Source organism: Mesoplodon densirostris, chromosome 18 (assembly GCF_025265405.1).
Source record: "Mesoplodon densirostris isolate mMesDen1 chromosome 18, mMesDen1 primary haplotype, whole genome shotgun sequence".
Taxonomy (NCBI): Eukaryota; Metazoa; Chordata; class Mammalia; order Artiodactyla; family Ziphiidae; genus Mesoplodon; species Mesoplodon densirostris.
This window is the reverse complement of record NC_082678.1, coordinates 7,690,884-7,706,159: the sequence shown is the minus strand read 5'-3', so window position 1 is coordinate 7,706,159 and position 15,276 is coordinate 7,690,884. Positions and strand designations below refer to the sequence as shown.

The 15,276-nt window shown below is 51.4% G+C and overlaps 1 protein-coding gene across 1 annotated transcript; it reads left to right on the top strand.

Moving 5' to 3' along the window:
* Window positions 1-897: 897 nt before the first annotated feature.
* Window positions 898-13,475, top strand: DUSP3 (dual specificity phosphatase 3). Its single transcript, XM_060082502.1, has 3 exons — window positions 898-1,059; window positions 3,972-4,198; window positions 9,794-13,475. The coding sequence occupies exons 1-3, from the start codon at window positions 935-937 to the stop codon at window positions 9,997-9,999; spliced, it is 558 nt and encodes a 185-aa protein (XP_059938485.1). The 5' UTR covers window positions 898-934; the 3' UTR covers window positions 10,000-13,475.
* The last annotated feature ends 1,801 nt before the right edge of the window (window positions 13,476-15,276 follow it).

Here is a 15,276-nt window from a genome sequence, read left to right as displayed (position 1 = left end):
AGTTGCTGACATCGTGTGGCTCATAGTGGGCTGGCAGCTGCTCCAGGAAGGGCTGCAAAGGAGCGGGATTCATGTCCACACTAGCACAGGGTGTAGCACCTAGTGGGTGCGCTACACGTTTGCTGATCAAGAGAGGGAGAACGCCTATCCAGTGCTCACTATGTAGAGCTGGGCGCTTTCCTGGCATGTTAATCTTTCAAACAACCCTAGGAGTTAGGTGCTGTTATTACCCTCATTTTTTTCAGTAAACGGGCTCAGAGAGGTTGTCATTGCCCAGGGCCAGAATGCCATGCTTGCTTGCATAGAGCCCAAGCTTTAAGCACGATGCCAACTCTCACTGAAGGCTGGAAGAAATGTGTCCCCGAGTTGGGCTTCTCAAACTTTAACCTCCGTAGGGATCCCCAGCGGGGCGTATAAAATGCACGTTCTCACTCAGCAGGTCTGCGCTGGGGCGGAGATTCTGCATTTCTGACCAGCTCCCGGGTGATGCCAACGCTGCTGGTCCGCAGCAGGCAGAGCTCACAAACGGAACCCGGGTGTCCCTGTAATCCTGAGAAAATTCAGCGACACTAGGGTGTACCCCGGTCAAGAGAAACTTTTATTGCGCCCTGCATTTAGTCCAGTGAAGTTACTGCACTTCCACGCCTTAACGGGGGGTGGAAAGAGGATCCCCCAAAACTCCGGAGTAGCGGCATCTCAGCCCCCAAACTCAGGCCCAGAGGTCTGCCCCCGCGTCCGCCTGGCGCCTGGCGGCGCGCAGACTTCCCGGGAGCGGAGCGCGCCTCGCCGCCCGCGCTCCGCCGCTTCCCGTGCCCGGCGGGCCCGCCTCCGGGGCGGGACGGGGCGGGTCCCGGCTCCGGAGCCCCCGCCCAGCTGACCCGGCCGCTCTCCCTTAGCTTGCTGCTACCCCGGCGTGCAGGGCCCGGCCGCCGCCATGTCGGGCCCGTTTGAGCTCTCGGTGCAGGATCTCAACGACCTGCTGTCGGACGGCAGCGGCTGCTACAGCCTCCCGAGCCAGCCCTGCAACGAGGTCACCCCCAGGATCTACGTGGGCAACGCGTGAGTCGCTGCTCCCGAGCCCCGAGACACCCCAACGGCCCCTCCCCGGGGTGCCCCGCCCACCCGAGGGCGGTGGGCGTCGGCGGGCGCGGGTGGGGGGAGCCAGGGCGGGGTCGTTCCTCCGGAAGCCAAGGCGGGGGCTGGGCGGGGGCTGGAGTCACCGCCCACCCTCACGCTTAGGGCGGAGGGGCTGAACCCCGCCCCGCCCCAGCTCTGTTCTTCCCTTCGCTGGGTGGCGGAGACCCGGGCGCAGCTCAGGCAGCCCGGAGTCAGGCCCGAAGCCACAGCCCTCTAGGGGCTCGGCCTTGGGCGGTGTCGGGGCTACCAGGTTCACTTAACAGGTGGCCCTCTGTCCCCCGGCCGGTCTCCGGCCCGCTCGTCATGTGACAGCTGCCTGGTTCTGCAGTGAGGTCACCGCGGAATGTCTGCCTCCGCTGCCATGGCAACGGGATGACGTCACAATTCGGGCGTGGAACTTTCCCGGCCGGGCAGGCCCAGATGTGGGAATTGAAATATCGCAAACTAGGGGTCCAGAGACATGGGCCCGGACTTCCTCGCTCCTCCCCCTGCCTTCCAGTTAGGGTTTGATTTATCTAGAATTCTAGAACGATCCAATGATACCCCCCCCCCAAGGACCTGAGCCATCACTTAGTAAAGGCTGCCGACCTTCTCACCACCAGGAAATGCATTTATTATTTATCACTGATTGATTTTCTCATGGTCAAACTACCAGTAAGAATTTCTCAGCAGCAGGAGAAAACCAGTGTTAACCATTCAGAGAGGTGCTGAAATACCAGCCAAAAGCAAAAAAATAGATTCCCACGCCTGTACAGCCGTGGGAGGGTGCAGATTGGATTTTTTGAGACCCAGTTACCAAGGCCCTAAGCTCCATGGGCCCAGGGACTGCATGTCTAATCCGGTTCTCTCCTTTTACACAGGAAGAAATGATGGCCGAGCACTTTAGGGATTGTGAGGTTAGGGTCAATGTCTTGCTCATGTCTGTATCCCAGGTCCTGGCCTAGGACCTGATGCTTAGTCTGCCAAGGACTGCCACAGAAATGGGGGTCATCACGGAGCTAGGGGGTCTGGAAGGCAGGCTGGGCCTCATGGGGGCTGGTCTCATCCATCCATCACTCATTCACCACTTGGAGCATCACTGTGTGACAGATGTTGAACAAGTATTCACAGTATTGATGACAATGATAATGGTCAAGTTGTTGAATGTTGACTTAGAGAAGGAAGATGAATGGTAGTGACTCTTCAAAGTTAGTTTTTATGTTAGTGCCTTTTTAATGAGCCACTGCTTTACAATTGTGTGCAGTGTCGTGATAGCTAAAACAGGGTCCCAGGATCTCAGCCAAAGGCCTCGGTAATTGCCAAGTTCTGAGGATAAGCCCCTCTCCAGCCACCCAAGCAGCAAGTGGCCTTGGCCTTCTCGGAAACCTGCTCTCTTGGGTGGCTTGGCACATTGGGCTGTCACTACTTCCCAAGTGAAAACTAAGGTTGTGAACAAGTAAATCTGCCCTCAAGTAAATCTGCCCTTGACATAGCCAGGGGTGTGGGGGGCTCTCAGCAGGGAGGATGGACTGAGTACCGATCCCCCCCCAACCCCCGCAGTTGGGAGCGCCTTAAGAAAATCAGGGCTCCTGATCAGGGCTCACAGGGCAGAGAGGAGCCTGGATGAGCCACGTTTTCTGCCTCTTGAGATTTGCAGTTGATATGGGCATGAGAGGCAGGGTGAGGAGGAAGACAGCAGGGCTGGCGTCAGGAGAAAGGAGGCCTTCTCCCAGCCCTTCTGCGCAGCAGCCCATGTGAGCATATGCACATCCTTCCACTGTCATGTCGGGCCAGAGCTTAAGCTCTGTCCTTCCTCCCCGGGCTGCTGTGACAGGAAAACAAGATCATGCAGGAGAAGGCGTTCTGTGAAGTATAAACTGCTGTTTGAATTGGGACGTTGTTGTGAGACGAAATAAAGGAGCCCTTTGACTATTCAGATCGAATGTTTTGTAACCCCCAGAGTTCTGTTGAGGCCACTTGCTCCCCAAGTGCTTACTCACCCAAGAGAGCTTCAGAGACGTGGCTAGTGGACTATGGTAGAAAAGATCCCTCTGGGGGATGGGAGGGGGCTGCTGCACTTTAGAATCCAAGGAAGAAGGCTGCCTGGGATGTGCTGATTTCATTCTTCACTGATTCACCACATATTCAGCACCTACTGTGTGCCAGGTTCCATAGCACGTGCTGGGCATACAGACATGAAGTAGGCGTGGTTCCTCCCTCAAGGAGCTCACAGCCTGGACATCTAAACAAATAAGCACAATCAAGCATTAGGATAGTGGCAATGACCATGGTGTCAGGTTCTGTCTATAGAACAGCTCATTTGACACTCAAAACAACTCCTAACAGTACCTAACAGTAGGTACTGTTATCACCCTCATTTTACAGATAGGGAAACTGAGGCACAGAAAGGTTTAGTGGCTTGTTCAAGGTTGTCTGGCTGGTAAGTGGCCGGGCTGGAATCAGACTCGGGCAGTCTGGCTCCAGAGCCCATTTTAGCCCCGTGGTGATACCACCACCACAGTATAGGGAGCACAATGCTGAATGGAGGAGAGATTGGAAATACTGCCAAGGGTGGTGAGAAATGAGAGGGTACATTTCCATGAAGATGGTGGAGAAGGGCATTCCAGGCAGAAGGAACAGCACGGGCATGAAAATGCCCAGACTGTTTGGGGCGGGTCATTAGATCTGGCTGGAGTGAGGGCAGAGGGTCATAAGCTGGGGTTGGAGAAGTAGTCAGGGGCCGGAGCATGGAGGGTCCTTGCTGGGCCAAGAGGCTTAGGATCTTCTCCATCTTTCTCCCCCGAGGGCTGCCAGGTGGTCAGTTGATCACCCCCCTGCTTCTGTCTCCTGTCCAGGTCTGTGGCTCAAGACATCCCCAAGCTGCAGAAACTGGGCATCACCCATGTCCTGAATGCGGCTGAGGGCAGGTCCTTCATGCACGTCAATACCAGTGCCAACTTCTACAAGGACTCTGGCATCACCTACCTGGGCATCAGGGCCAATGACACACAGGAGTTCAACCTCAGCGCCTACTTTGAAAAGGCGGCAGACTTCATCGACCAGGCCCTGGCTCAGAAGAACGGTAAGGGACCTGCCACCCAGGAAACTATGGGAGGCACCTTGGACTGGACTTTCTCTAGAAAACAGGCCCACGACAGGCCTCTTCTTGGAAAATCGGTGGTTTCCTGTCTCTTGTGTTGAATGACTGAGAGCTTCGGGTCTCTCTCTGCTCACCTGGCTGCCCATCAGGTGGCTTCACATTACACAAAATGTACAAACCCATCACACAGCGGCAGCCCCGGGGTCCTTGTGTTTCATCTGACCTTGGCTGAGAGTCAGTTGCCAGCCCCTCCCCCCATTCAGATAGCTGCAATAATGAAGATCTATTATTTTCCGTGATAAGAAATTCTGAGGCGAAGGGGCTCCAGGGCTTGTTGATTCAGCAGCTCTGTGGTGGCTTCAGGACTCTTCTGCCACCCTTAGTGTTGGGGACTCCCCTGATGGTCCCAAGATGGCTGAGGCAGATCTGGTTACCACCTCCCAACAGGACAAAGTGCAGCAAAAGATGAGGCAGCCCTCTCTTCCTCATGTTTCTCTCTTTTCTTAAGAGAAAGTGAAACATTCCCTAGAAACCCCCCAGTGGATCCCACCTCACATCTCACTGGCTACAGCTGGGTCACATGAATACCTGGCAGGGGGAGGGGGGGCAGTCATGATCGGCTTAGGCCCAAAGTCAGCAAACTTTGGCCCAGTTTTTAAATGCTTCCTGCAACTCCCAAATATAAGGTAAGACTGAAGCAGAACTGCTGAGGTGCTGGCAGTCGGGCGAGGCGTGCCAGAGAGAAATCCTAGAAGGCCAGAGGGTAGACAGCAGCTGAGCAGGCTGGGCCGCTTGCCCTTTCTGCTTTTAGCTTGTTTCTCTCAGCAACTGCCTTTACCTTCCCGCCGCTTCCTCCAGCCTCTTCCCCCCCACCCCAAACCTTCCCAGGGGGAGTGACCCCCACTGAGGCGTCATCAGCCCTGTTCTCCTGATTCTAGCCTGTCTCTGCTACCCTGATGCTTCTTGTCCCAGCAGCCTCCCCACTGGAATGATTTCCAGGGAACAGAGTTTACTAGCCGCTGGTTAGCACACGTTTGGGGCCCAGAAGAGAAGTTTTATTGTCTGGGGAATCTGCAGACTTTATCATCAGGCCCTTCGTGGTCCTCCACTGCCTTGTACACCTTACTCACCTCCTCTGCGGCTGCTCTGAGCTCCTGTATAGACGAGAACGAGGGGCCCAGTTAAGGGGATGGATTTCGCTCTTCCTGTGTATTGACGGGTCATCCATTCAGGGAACTTAGAGCCCTCTGATGGTTTCCTCTTTCCATACAACTAGGAACATACCCTGACTTTGTGTGACCTCCTGCCTTAGCCCGCGTGGGTTGGGTCATTAGTCTGGAAGGCTCTCTCTGCCTCTCCCTGCCCTGTCCTCTGGCAGACTCCACCTCGTGCTTGAGTACTGGGCATAGTGTCCTCTCTTCCATGAAGCCTGCCCTCAGGCTGGGTCTGCTGTGTCCCTTGTCTGCTCTCCCTAGCACCTGACGTAGATCAGGCACATAGCAGGCACACTGGATTACTGAACCAGTGACAAAAAGGAATTCCAAGGGTTCTAATGCCCAGTGTAAATGCTTGCAGGATTGACTGGCCAAGTGAGTCAACAGAAATGCGCTGGCCCCCAACACTGTGCCGGGCTCGGGGGAGCTGGGGTCCCGTCACTTTGGAGAGGGGAGAGGAGGGGAGAGGCCAGGGGCACTCAGAGAAGGAAGCAGTCACTTCCATCTGGGAAGATCAAGGGAGGCTTCGTGGAGGAAGTGGCATCTGGGCGGGGCCTGGAAGGATAGGCTTTGAACCCTCCCCTTCCGCACTGGCTCTATGAGCCCTGGGCATGCTGAGTCCGTTCCTGGTTCCAGGTGGTGAGGCAGCTTCCCTCCAGAGGGTCCTGTTGCCAGGGCGGGGGCAGGGAAAGCCCCACTCTGAATACTTTGGGTCCACTGGCCAGAGAGTGAATGGGCAGGAAAGTGGAGGACTCCCCGTTCCTGCTCATCAGCATTGGGAAAATAGGGTTATGTTTGGGGGATAGGGTAATGGGAACGGAAGACACTCTGTTTGATTCTGAGCCAGCAGATTTCCTTCAGAATAATGCCCGTGTAGAGGTGTTGGTGGGTATTCATTCACTCAACTGGTCAGCAAATATTTATTGAGCACCTACTGTATGCTGGAGATTGTAGGGCATCTAAAATCAGCACCCCACAGTCCTTACCCTTAAGGAACTCACACTCTGGCAGAGGAGGGTCGGTCTTTGCGTGGCCGACACTAACACAGAGCCAGGCTGCTGTAGAAGAGGATGTACCAGGTGCCAGCAGAGGACTCATAGTGTTGGCTAATATTTATTATTGAATGTCCCCATCTGCCAGGCACAAGCCTAAGTCTTTTTTTTTTTAAATTAATTTATTTCGCTGCATTGGGTCTTCGTGGCTGTGCACAGGCTTTCTCTAGTTGTGGCGAGCGGGGGCTACTCTTCGTTGCGGTGCGCGAGCTTCTCATTGCGGTGGCTTCTCGTTGTGGAGCATGGGCTCTAGGTGCGCAGGCTTCAGTAGCTGTGGCACGCGGACTCAGTAGTTGTGGCTCATGGGCTCTAGAGCACAGGCTCAGTAGTTGTGGCGCACGGGCTTATTTGCTCCGCGGCATGTGGGATCTTCCCGGACCAGGGATCGAACCCGTATCCCCTGCATTGGCAGGCAGATTCTTAACCACTGCGCTCCCAGGTAAGTCCCTAGCCTACGGGTTTTACGTGTTGCTTCCTTTAATCTTCCAACCACCTTGTGCCATGAGTACTATTAGCACAGACAAGGAAACTGAGGCACAGTGGGCTTAGGTGGGTCATAGAGTAATAACCAGTGTATTGGCCAGGGTTCTCCAGAAAAACAGAACCAATAGAATATAGCTATTATTTATTTCAGAGAATTGGTTCACGTAATCATAGGGGCTGGCAAATCTGAAATCTGTCAGGCAGACCGGTAGCTGGAAACTCGGGCAGGACTTCTGGAGGTAGAATTCCTTCTCCAGGAAGCCTCAGTTTTTTGTTCTTAAGATCTTTAACTGATTGGATGAGGCCCACCCACCTTATCAAGGGTGATCTCCTTTATTTAAAGTCAACTGACGGGAGATATTCATTACATCTACAAAATCTCTTCGAGACTAGTGTTTCACCAAGCAAGTGGGCATCATAGACAAGCCAAGTTGACAAGGTTAACCATCACAACCAGCAAGTTAAAATTTAAACCCAGATTCACATGACTTCAAAGATTTGGGTTCTAAGTCCCGATGCTGACAAAGGAAATACTTTAGCTGGGGTCTTAAGGTATGAGCAGGAGTTTGCCAAGTAGCCAAGAGGGAGAGGATGTTCCAGGTAGACGAAACAACATGTGCAAAGGCACAGAGGTGAGAAAAAGCCTGGAAAGGTGTCGGGGCCATGGGCGGTTAGCCTGGTAAGTCACACCTTGGGAACTAGACTCCCCGGCTAATGATGGCAGGTCACGATTATATTTTATAAAGCCCCCTCCAGCTGGAGTGTGGGGTGGTGGTGGTGAAGATAGAGCGAGAGCTCAGTGTGGAGGTGAGGGGGCAGAGATGGGAGGTGACAAGGACCTGAACTGAGCACTCTGTGTGAGGAGGGGGTGGGGATAAGAGAAGCCGAGGCTTCTCTGTAGCTCAGGCTACAAGAACCTTGTTGACAGTGTCTCTGACCTCTCCTGACCATCCCTTCCTTCCTTCACCCAATGCTGGGGGTGCAGCAGGGAGCAAAACAGATGGACATCCCTGCTCTCGTGGAGCTTATGTTTTGGGGGAAGATGACAGCAAACAAGTGAAAAAGATATGTGGCCCGTCACGGGGTGGGGGGACCAAAGCAGGGAGAGGGGATGAAGGAGTATGGGGAGCGGGCTTGTGTTGCCGGCCGGCTGGAGGGAGGGAGGAGAGGGAGGAGGGGATTACGTCAGTGGCGGGGGGAGGGGCAGATTTAGTAGAGCCTCGTGGGACATTTGGGGGACCACGAGAGGGTGTTTTTGTTTGTGTGTTTTTGTTTGTTTGTTTGTTTTGCGGTACGCGGGCCTCTCACTGTTGTGGCCTCTCCCGTTGCGGAGCGCAGGCTCCGGACGCGCAGGCTCAGCGGCCATGGCTCACGGGCCCAGCCGCTCCGCGGCATGTGGGATCCTCCCAGACCGGGGCACGAACCCGTGTCCCCTGCATCGGCAGGCGGACTCTCAACCACTGCGCCGCCAGGGAAGCCCTGTTTGTGTGCTTGTTTTGATTTCTTGTGTTTTTATTTGACACGCACGTACCTTTTATTTTTTAAATGGCTTTGTTGCGGCATAATTGACATTCAGTAAACTACACATAGTTGAGTTTGGTAAGTTTTGACATATGTATACCTCTGTGAAGCCATGACCACAACCAAGCTCATGAGCTTATCCATCACCCCGCAGATTTCCCTCATGTCCCTTTGTGACCTCTCCCTTCCACCCCTCTCTTCCCTCTGTTCCTAAGCAACCACTGATCTGCTTTCTATCATGAGACATTAGTGTACATTTTGTAGACTTTCATATAAATGAAGTTGCACGGTATGTCCGCATTTTTGGTCTGGCCTCTTTCACTCAGCAGAGTTATTTTGAGTTTCTTCCGCACTGTTGCACGTATCAGGAATGCCCTTTTAATGCTGAGTAGTCTTCTGTTGGATGGACATACCACAGTTTGTTTATCCATTTACCTGTTGATGGACACTTGGGTGGTCGTCATATGTTGCTTTTGCTTGAAATAGAAGACTCACGTAGAGAAGTACCCATATCACAGTGTATCAGTGCTCTGGACACACCCATGTACCAGCCCCCAGATCAAGAAACAAAGCATGACCAGCACCCCAGAAACCCCCCTGCGTATTCCCTCCCAGCGTCACATCTCCCACCTCGCAGACCAGTATCCAGACTTCTAACAGCATAGTTCAGTTTTGCTGGCTTTTTGTTGTTGTTAAAGTTTTGTTTTTGTTCTTGGCCACACTTTGTGGCATGCGGGATCTTAGTTCCCCTGCAGTGGCAGCGCGGAGTCCTAACCACTGGACCACCAGGGGAGTCCCCTGGCTCTTCTGCCCTATGGGATCATACACATCCTGTTTGTGTGTTTCCTCCATGTTGTATCTGGGAAGTTGGAGATTGCTCATACTTAGTATTTCTCTACTCTGCCGTTGACGGGCCTTTGGGAGTTTCCAGCTTGGGGCTACTGTGAACAGTGCTGCCTGCAGTCTTTTAGCAGATGTGTGCGTGCATTCCTGCCAGCCATGGGTCTGGGATGGAACTGCCAGGCCCTGGGGAACGCACGTGTTCAGCTTGAGTAGATCCTGCCACATGGCTTTCCGAAGCTGTGCGCCCGTTCACACCCCGTCCCCGAGCCACAGATCAAAGTCCTAGCTGCTCCACATCCTCACTAATGCTGTGTGTTTTGTATTTATCTTTTTCATCGTAGTCATTCTGGTGGGCACACAGCGGCCTCGCGTTATAATTTTCATTTGTATTTCCTGGAAGGGTTTTGACCGGAGTCGAGGTGTGACGGGACGGCCCCAGCTCACTGTGTCCCCATCTTTCACAGGCCAAGTGCTCGTCCACTGCCGTGAGGGTTACAGCCGCTCCCCGACTCTCGTCATCGCGTATCTCATGATGCGTCAGAAGATGGATGTCAAGTCTGCCCTGAGCATCGTCCGGCAGAACCGTGAGATCGGCCCCAACGATGGTTTCCTGGCCCAGCTCTGCCAGCTCAATGACAGACTAGTCAAGGAGGGGAAATTGAAACTCTAGGGCGCCCTCACTGCCTCTTCTCTCGAGGTCGGATGGAGGGAGGCGCCCTGGTTGTGGCGTCCCAAGCTGCCATGTTTAGGAAACACAGTGTACCCTGCTCCCAGCATCACCAGGCACTTGCCCACAAGTCTGTCCCAACACAGCCCTGGGCCACTTTCCCCCTGGGGAGCATATAAAGAAGCTTGTTGAGGAGGGCATTCCTGCTCCCTGGTGCCTACAATTTATGATGTCCTCACCCTGAGGAGGGGGCACAGAGGGGGCGCAGGCCTGTGACGGGCGTGCTTCTCCTGGATGACCCAGGGCAAGAGGTGTGTGGAAGTGTAAGGCCTGAGATGCTCAAAGGGGCCCCTCCCCGCCTCCCCACCCTTCACCCCTGGGCCCTCTCCTGAGTGGGGACCCCAGCCCTGTAAAGGAACTATGCAAACGTGGGCCCCTCTCCCCACACCGTGTCTGTCTCCCCTGTCCCCACACCCTGCTCGTAGGCAGAGGCACGTCGTGAGGTCTGAAGTTGACTCAGTGTCAGTTGTCCGTGGGTGGAAATTCCCATGAAGAGACTGCATTTTAATGATTTCCTTAGGATTAAAGATACCGAAACAAAGAAGCCTTTGAGTGGGCAAATACATGCCCCTGGAGGACTCTCCTAAATTAATTGTTTGAAAAATGTGACTCCTTGGAAGGCTTGAGTTCAGAATCCACCTGTTTGGGGTACCCGGCTCTCAGAGGTCACTTGGTCGGTTAGAAGAGCGCTGTCTTGGGCAGGGTTTTATTTTTCTTTTTTAGAAAACAGGGTGTTGAAGTCCAGCCTATTTAAAAACCCCACCATTGGGAGAATTACAAGGGTTTCGTCCTGAATTATAGTGTTGGCGATCCCAAGCCACTCGTGCTCACTGCTTTTTGTCTCGGTTACTATTCCAAGAACAGGAGGAGGAAGTTGGCCAATTATAGCACGTGCGTGCACGTGCACACGTGTGCGTATCTGTGTGTGTGTGTGTGTGTGTGTGTGAGAGAGAGAGAGAGAGAGAGAGCAACACAGCCAGTGGCTGGACAAGCAAGGGGATGAACAGGCCCAGGCTCACATCCTGCCCACTCACAGGTAGTTCTTACAGCTCTCTGTTGCCAGAAAAGGTCCAGGAGCCTCGGCAGCAAAAGTGACTCAACCAGGCAGAAAGGAAACATGGCGGAACGTCCAAACGGAGCCTGTACTGGTGGTAGAACAAACAGAAAGGAACAGCCCTTGTAAGGACTTTTTTAGGATGATGTCGGAACGCACAAGCACTCACACACATGTGCGTGTGCGCACATTTGTCAGAATATGGGAGTTTTGTTTTGAACCCAGTCTTGTTAGCACTTGACCTGATTGTCATCAGGGCGAGCGATGCAGTGCTCTCATCTTCAGGTTCCCTAATGGCAGAGAGGTGGTCCTCAGCTCTGCCCCCGGCGCTTAGCACATAGATGTCTGATAAAAGTTTGTGGAATTAAACTTTTTTTTTTTTTTGAGCACCAAATATATGCAGGGTGTTGTTCTGGTGGGTGTATCAAGCTCCCAGAAGCCTGACTTGGTGGTAGGATCACTTGCAAGGATCTGCAAAGGAGTCTTACCTGAAAGGAAATATCAGGGACTTTTGCTGAATATTTAAAATTCAGTTTTAAGTTTCAATTCAGGCAGCGTTATTACTGTATGGAGGTGGGGAATGTGCCTTTTCCAGAGTGGACCAGAAGCTTCCAGCTAGGTTGAGGAGAAGCAGGTGTGGCTCGGGCTTCACACCCAGGTGTAATGGTCTCTGTCTTGGCAGAAGCAGCACCTCTGCAGCCTGGATGTCCCCTTTGCTTTGTGACCTCAGCAGCCCCGAACAAACTATCTGTCTTCTTTTTCAGCTACGAGGCTGCCCCAATAGACCCACCTAAGTGAAACGGCCACCCTCTCCCCTGTGTCCCTCACAGTGCTCAGATAACTCTCGCACTTAATCTGTCTTGATCCTCACAATAACCTATTAACTTGGTAGGGCTTATTCATGTATTGTTACCTTTCAGGAAAGGAACTGGGGTTCAGAGTGAGTTAGGGGTGTAGTGCTCAGGGCTGCCCAGCTCTAAGGCAGAGCTGAGGCGAGATTTCAGGTTGGCTGCTCTCTGAAGCTGAATTCTTTCTCTCATACTACACTCCTCAAGAAATGAGCCCCTGGGCATGTCCGTGACCCAGCTTGTGTGCACAAGAGCCAGTTAGCTTTGTGGCCAGAGGACAGCTGTTCGAGCTGTGGTGCTGGGGGCGGCGGGACTCTGCTCTAGGACAAGGAAGTAAAAAGCGTGGGTCCCCAACCGGGTTAGAATGTGTGGCTCTTCTTCTAGGAAACATGTAGCATCCCTAAGTCAGAGCTTTCTGCTCCACTTCCGGAAGAGGCCCAGGAGCTGGGGCGGGGGTCCCCCTCCCACGCCCAGGCAGTGGTCCCTGCACAGGACAGCCACAGCTACTTAGGCCAGCTGACCAGGATCTCTTGAAGGACCCTTTGTTAGGGGTATGTTGGAGAAAAGGCCATGGGGAGAATTAATGCCTTCACTTTGGGGCTACTTTTTGGCTGATAACTTGGGTTTTCTTGATAGTCTTTGGTCCCAGCAACGCTGTATTGACTTCGCGAGATGTAGCTCCTCAAAATCAAATTCTATTGTTTGAGCCCACACATGCCCAGCTGTGCGTGGAAAGCTGTTTCTGGGTAGCTTTCTGCCCTGGGAAGTGATGGGATAGGAACTCAGGGCGCCTCTTACACCCTCCTCTGACCTGATCTCTGTCTTTGACTAGCAAACCCCCATCCAGGCCAGATGAGAGCACCAAACAGTTTTCTTCTAGATTCTAAAGCAGTACACCTTTCGCAGGCTGGTCTGTTTCCCTGCCACTCTGAGTGAGCTGGAGAGCAGAGATCACCATCTGTCAAGCAAGGGGACTCAACTTGAAGACCTCTAAGGTCCCTTTTGGCTCTGACACCCTAGGGTTCTTTAAGAATCCGCATTGATATTGACCGCCATCTGGAAATTATAGGGTGTGTAACCACATGATGACCAGCAGGTGGCGTTGTGTTCCACCTGTGGTGATGGACGCTTGGAAACGGAACGTTGGCGCCTTTTGTGTCAAGCTAATGATAAGATGCTGATGTTTTAATCGAAATAAGCACTGATCTTAAAATGTGAATATATTAGCTTTTCTCGCAGGAAATTTTCTGTCATAAAACCTGCACAAAAATCACTGAAGAGCCAACAATGATGGTCCTTCCAAGTCAAGATTTTATCCTGATTGGAGAGAGAGGCCATCTCCGGTTGGGAGAGCAGATTGTTTGGAAACGTTACTTACCTCCTGTCAGCTTTTAGGGCAATTGGATTGTGAAAGTGTGAATTTTCTGGACAGAAAAGGGGAAGGTATTAAATTGGTTTAAAAACAAGTAACTTTAATGTCTGTTCTATCACAAATCAGTGTTAAAACACTAAAACTGTAACCAAAATAAATGTCTTACATGACAAAGAAATGGTCTTTTTTGTCTTTCTTATCATAGTTGATTGTCTTTTATACTTTTATGCTTAGCTTTTGTTTGCTTTTTCTAACGTTTTAAAGTAATCATCTAAAAATTAGCCCTCCTGATTAGTTACAGGTTCCATGATGATTACATTCATTCAGTAAATATTTATTGAACATCTCTCCAGTACCAGAAATTTCCTGTGTTAGGAATAATCTTTAAAAATAATTTAATTAAAAAAATTTCAGCTTTATTGTGGTGTAATTGACTGGAATATTCTTTTTTATTATTAATTAATTAATTAATTAATTAATTATTTTTGGCTGTGTTGGGTCTTCGTTGCTGCGCGCGGGCTTTCTCTAGTTGCGGTGAGTGGGGGCTACTCTTCGTTGCAGTGTGAGGGCTTCTCACTGCAGTGGTTTCTCTTGTTGTGGAGCACGGGCTCTAAGCAAGCGGGCTTCAGTAGTTGAGGCACATGGACTCGGTAGTTGTGGCGTACGGGCTTAGTTGCACCACGGCATGTGGGATCTTCCTGGACCAGGGCTCAAATCCATGTCCCCTGCATTGGCAGGCAGATTCTTAACCACTGCGCTACCAGGGAAGTCCTGATTGGAATCTTCTTGATTAGAGTAGTCCACTGCAAATGAGGGAGGTAAGATTTATGTTCCTAAGAAAGCAGGGGACAGGGGTGACAGTCTCAAGGTGGCCTCACATGAAGATGACTGGGTGGCATTTTAGGATTTGAGTCATCCTGCAAGCAGGCAGTCCCCAACATCCCCTCCCTCCAGATGTCTTATAAATTCCTCCCGTAGCAGTAAGCTCCTTTATGATAAGCATTGCCTTTTTTTTCCTCTGAATAAAAAACTTAGAGAAAATTGAGTGCCTTTTCTCCAGACAGAAAGAGCCTGGGCAGAAAAAGAGCCTCTCTGGTCTCCAGCTCCCCATCTGCAGCAGGAGGCAATTAGACTAGCTCAGCATTTGTCAAGCTTCTTTGGCAACATAATCTTTATATTTTCACACAAAATCTTAAGGCAGGGCACTGATATATAAAACTGGTAACATGTTTTTTTAAGTGTAAGTTACACTTAAAAAACATTTTAATTAAAAAGGCAATACTGTATATATACACAGTAATAAATTCAAACAATACAAAGGCTTAGAACAAAAAGTGTGTCTCCCACCCCAAACCTTCAATGCCTCTACCCCAGAGGAAGCCACTACTAAGTATGTCCCTCCAGAAAAGTGCTGTTCATGTGTAAGTGCACACATATGGATACTTGTGTGTATGTAGAGATAGCCTTTTCCCCATAAGTGGAGAATGTTTGGCACTTCGCTGTTTTTGCTTAACAATATTTTGTACCCTCTTGTTTCTTATAGTCCCATTCATTTTGCCAGCTACCTAGCATCCATTGTGTATGGACGTACTGTGATTTCTGTATACTCTTATTTTAAGGGTGCAGTCTGCTTTAATGAGCATCAAATATACAATGAGACTCATGAATGGTAATCACAGTATTTGATCTGCTTTGCATGCAGTTAATTTCTGTCATCTGCTGGGGTGGTACAGTGTCAAGCACATTCTGATACTAAGAGCTAACTAAGGAGGGATGTCCTGTGCTCCCTTGTGTAATTTCATGGGCGTGGACATGCCCAAGCCTAATTTTTAAAATGACAGTCTCTGAGCTATGGCCTTCTGAATTGATGACCCATTTATAAGAAGTTCAAATGCACGGAAAATCCATTTCTGAAGTCTACACCAAAATGAGTTAATTTGGAGGAA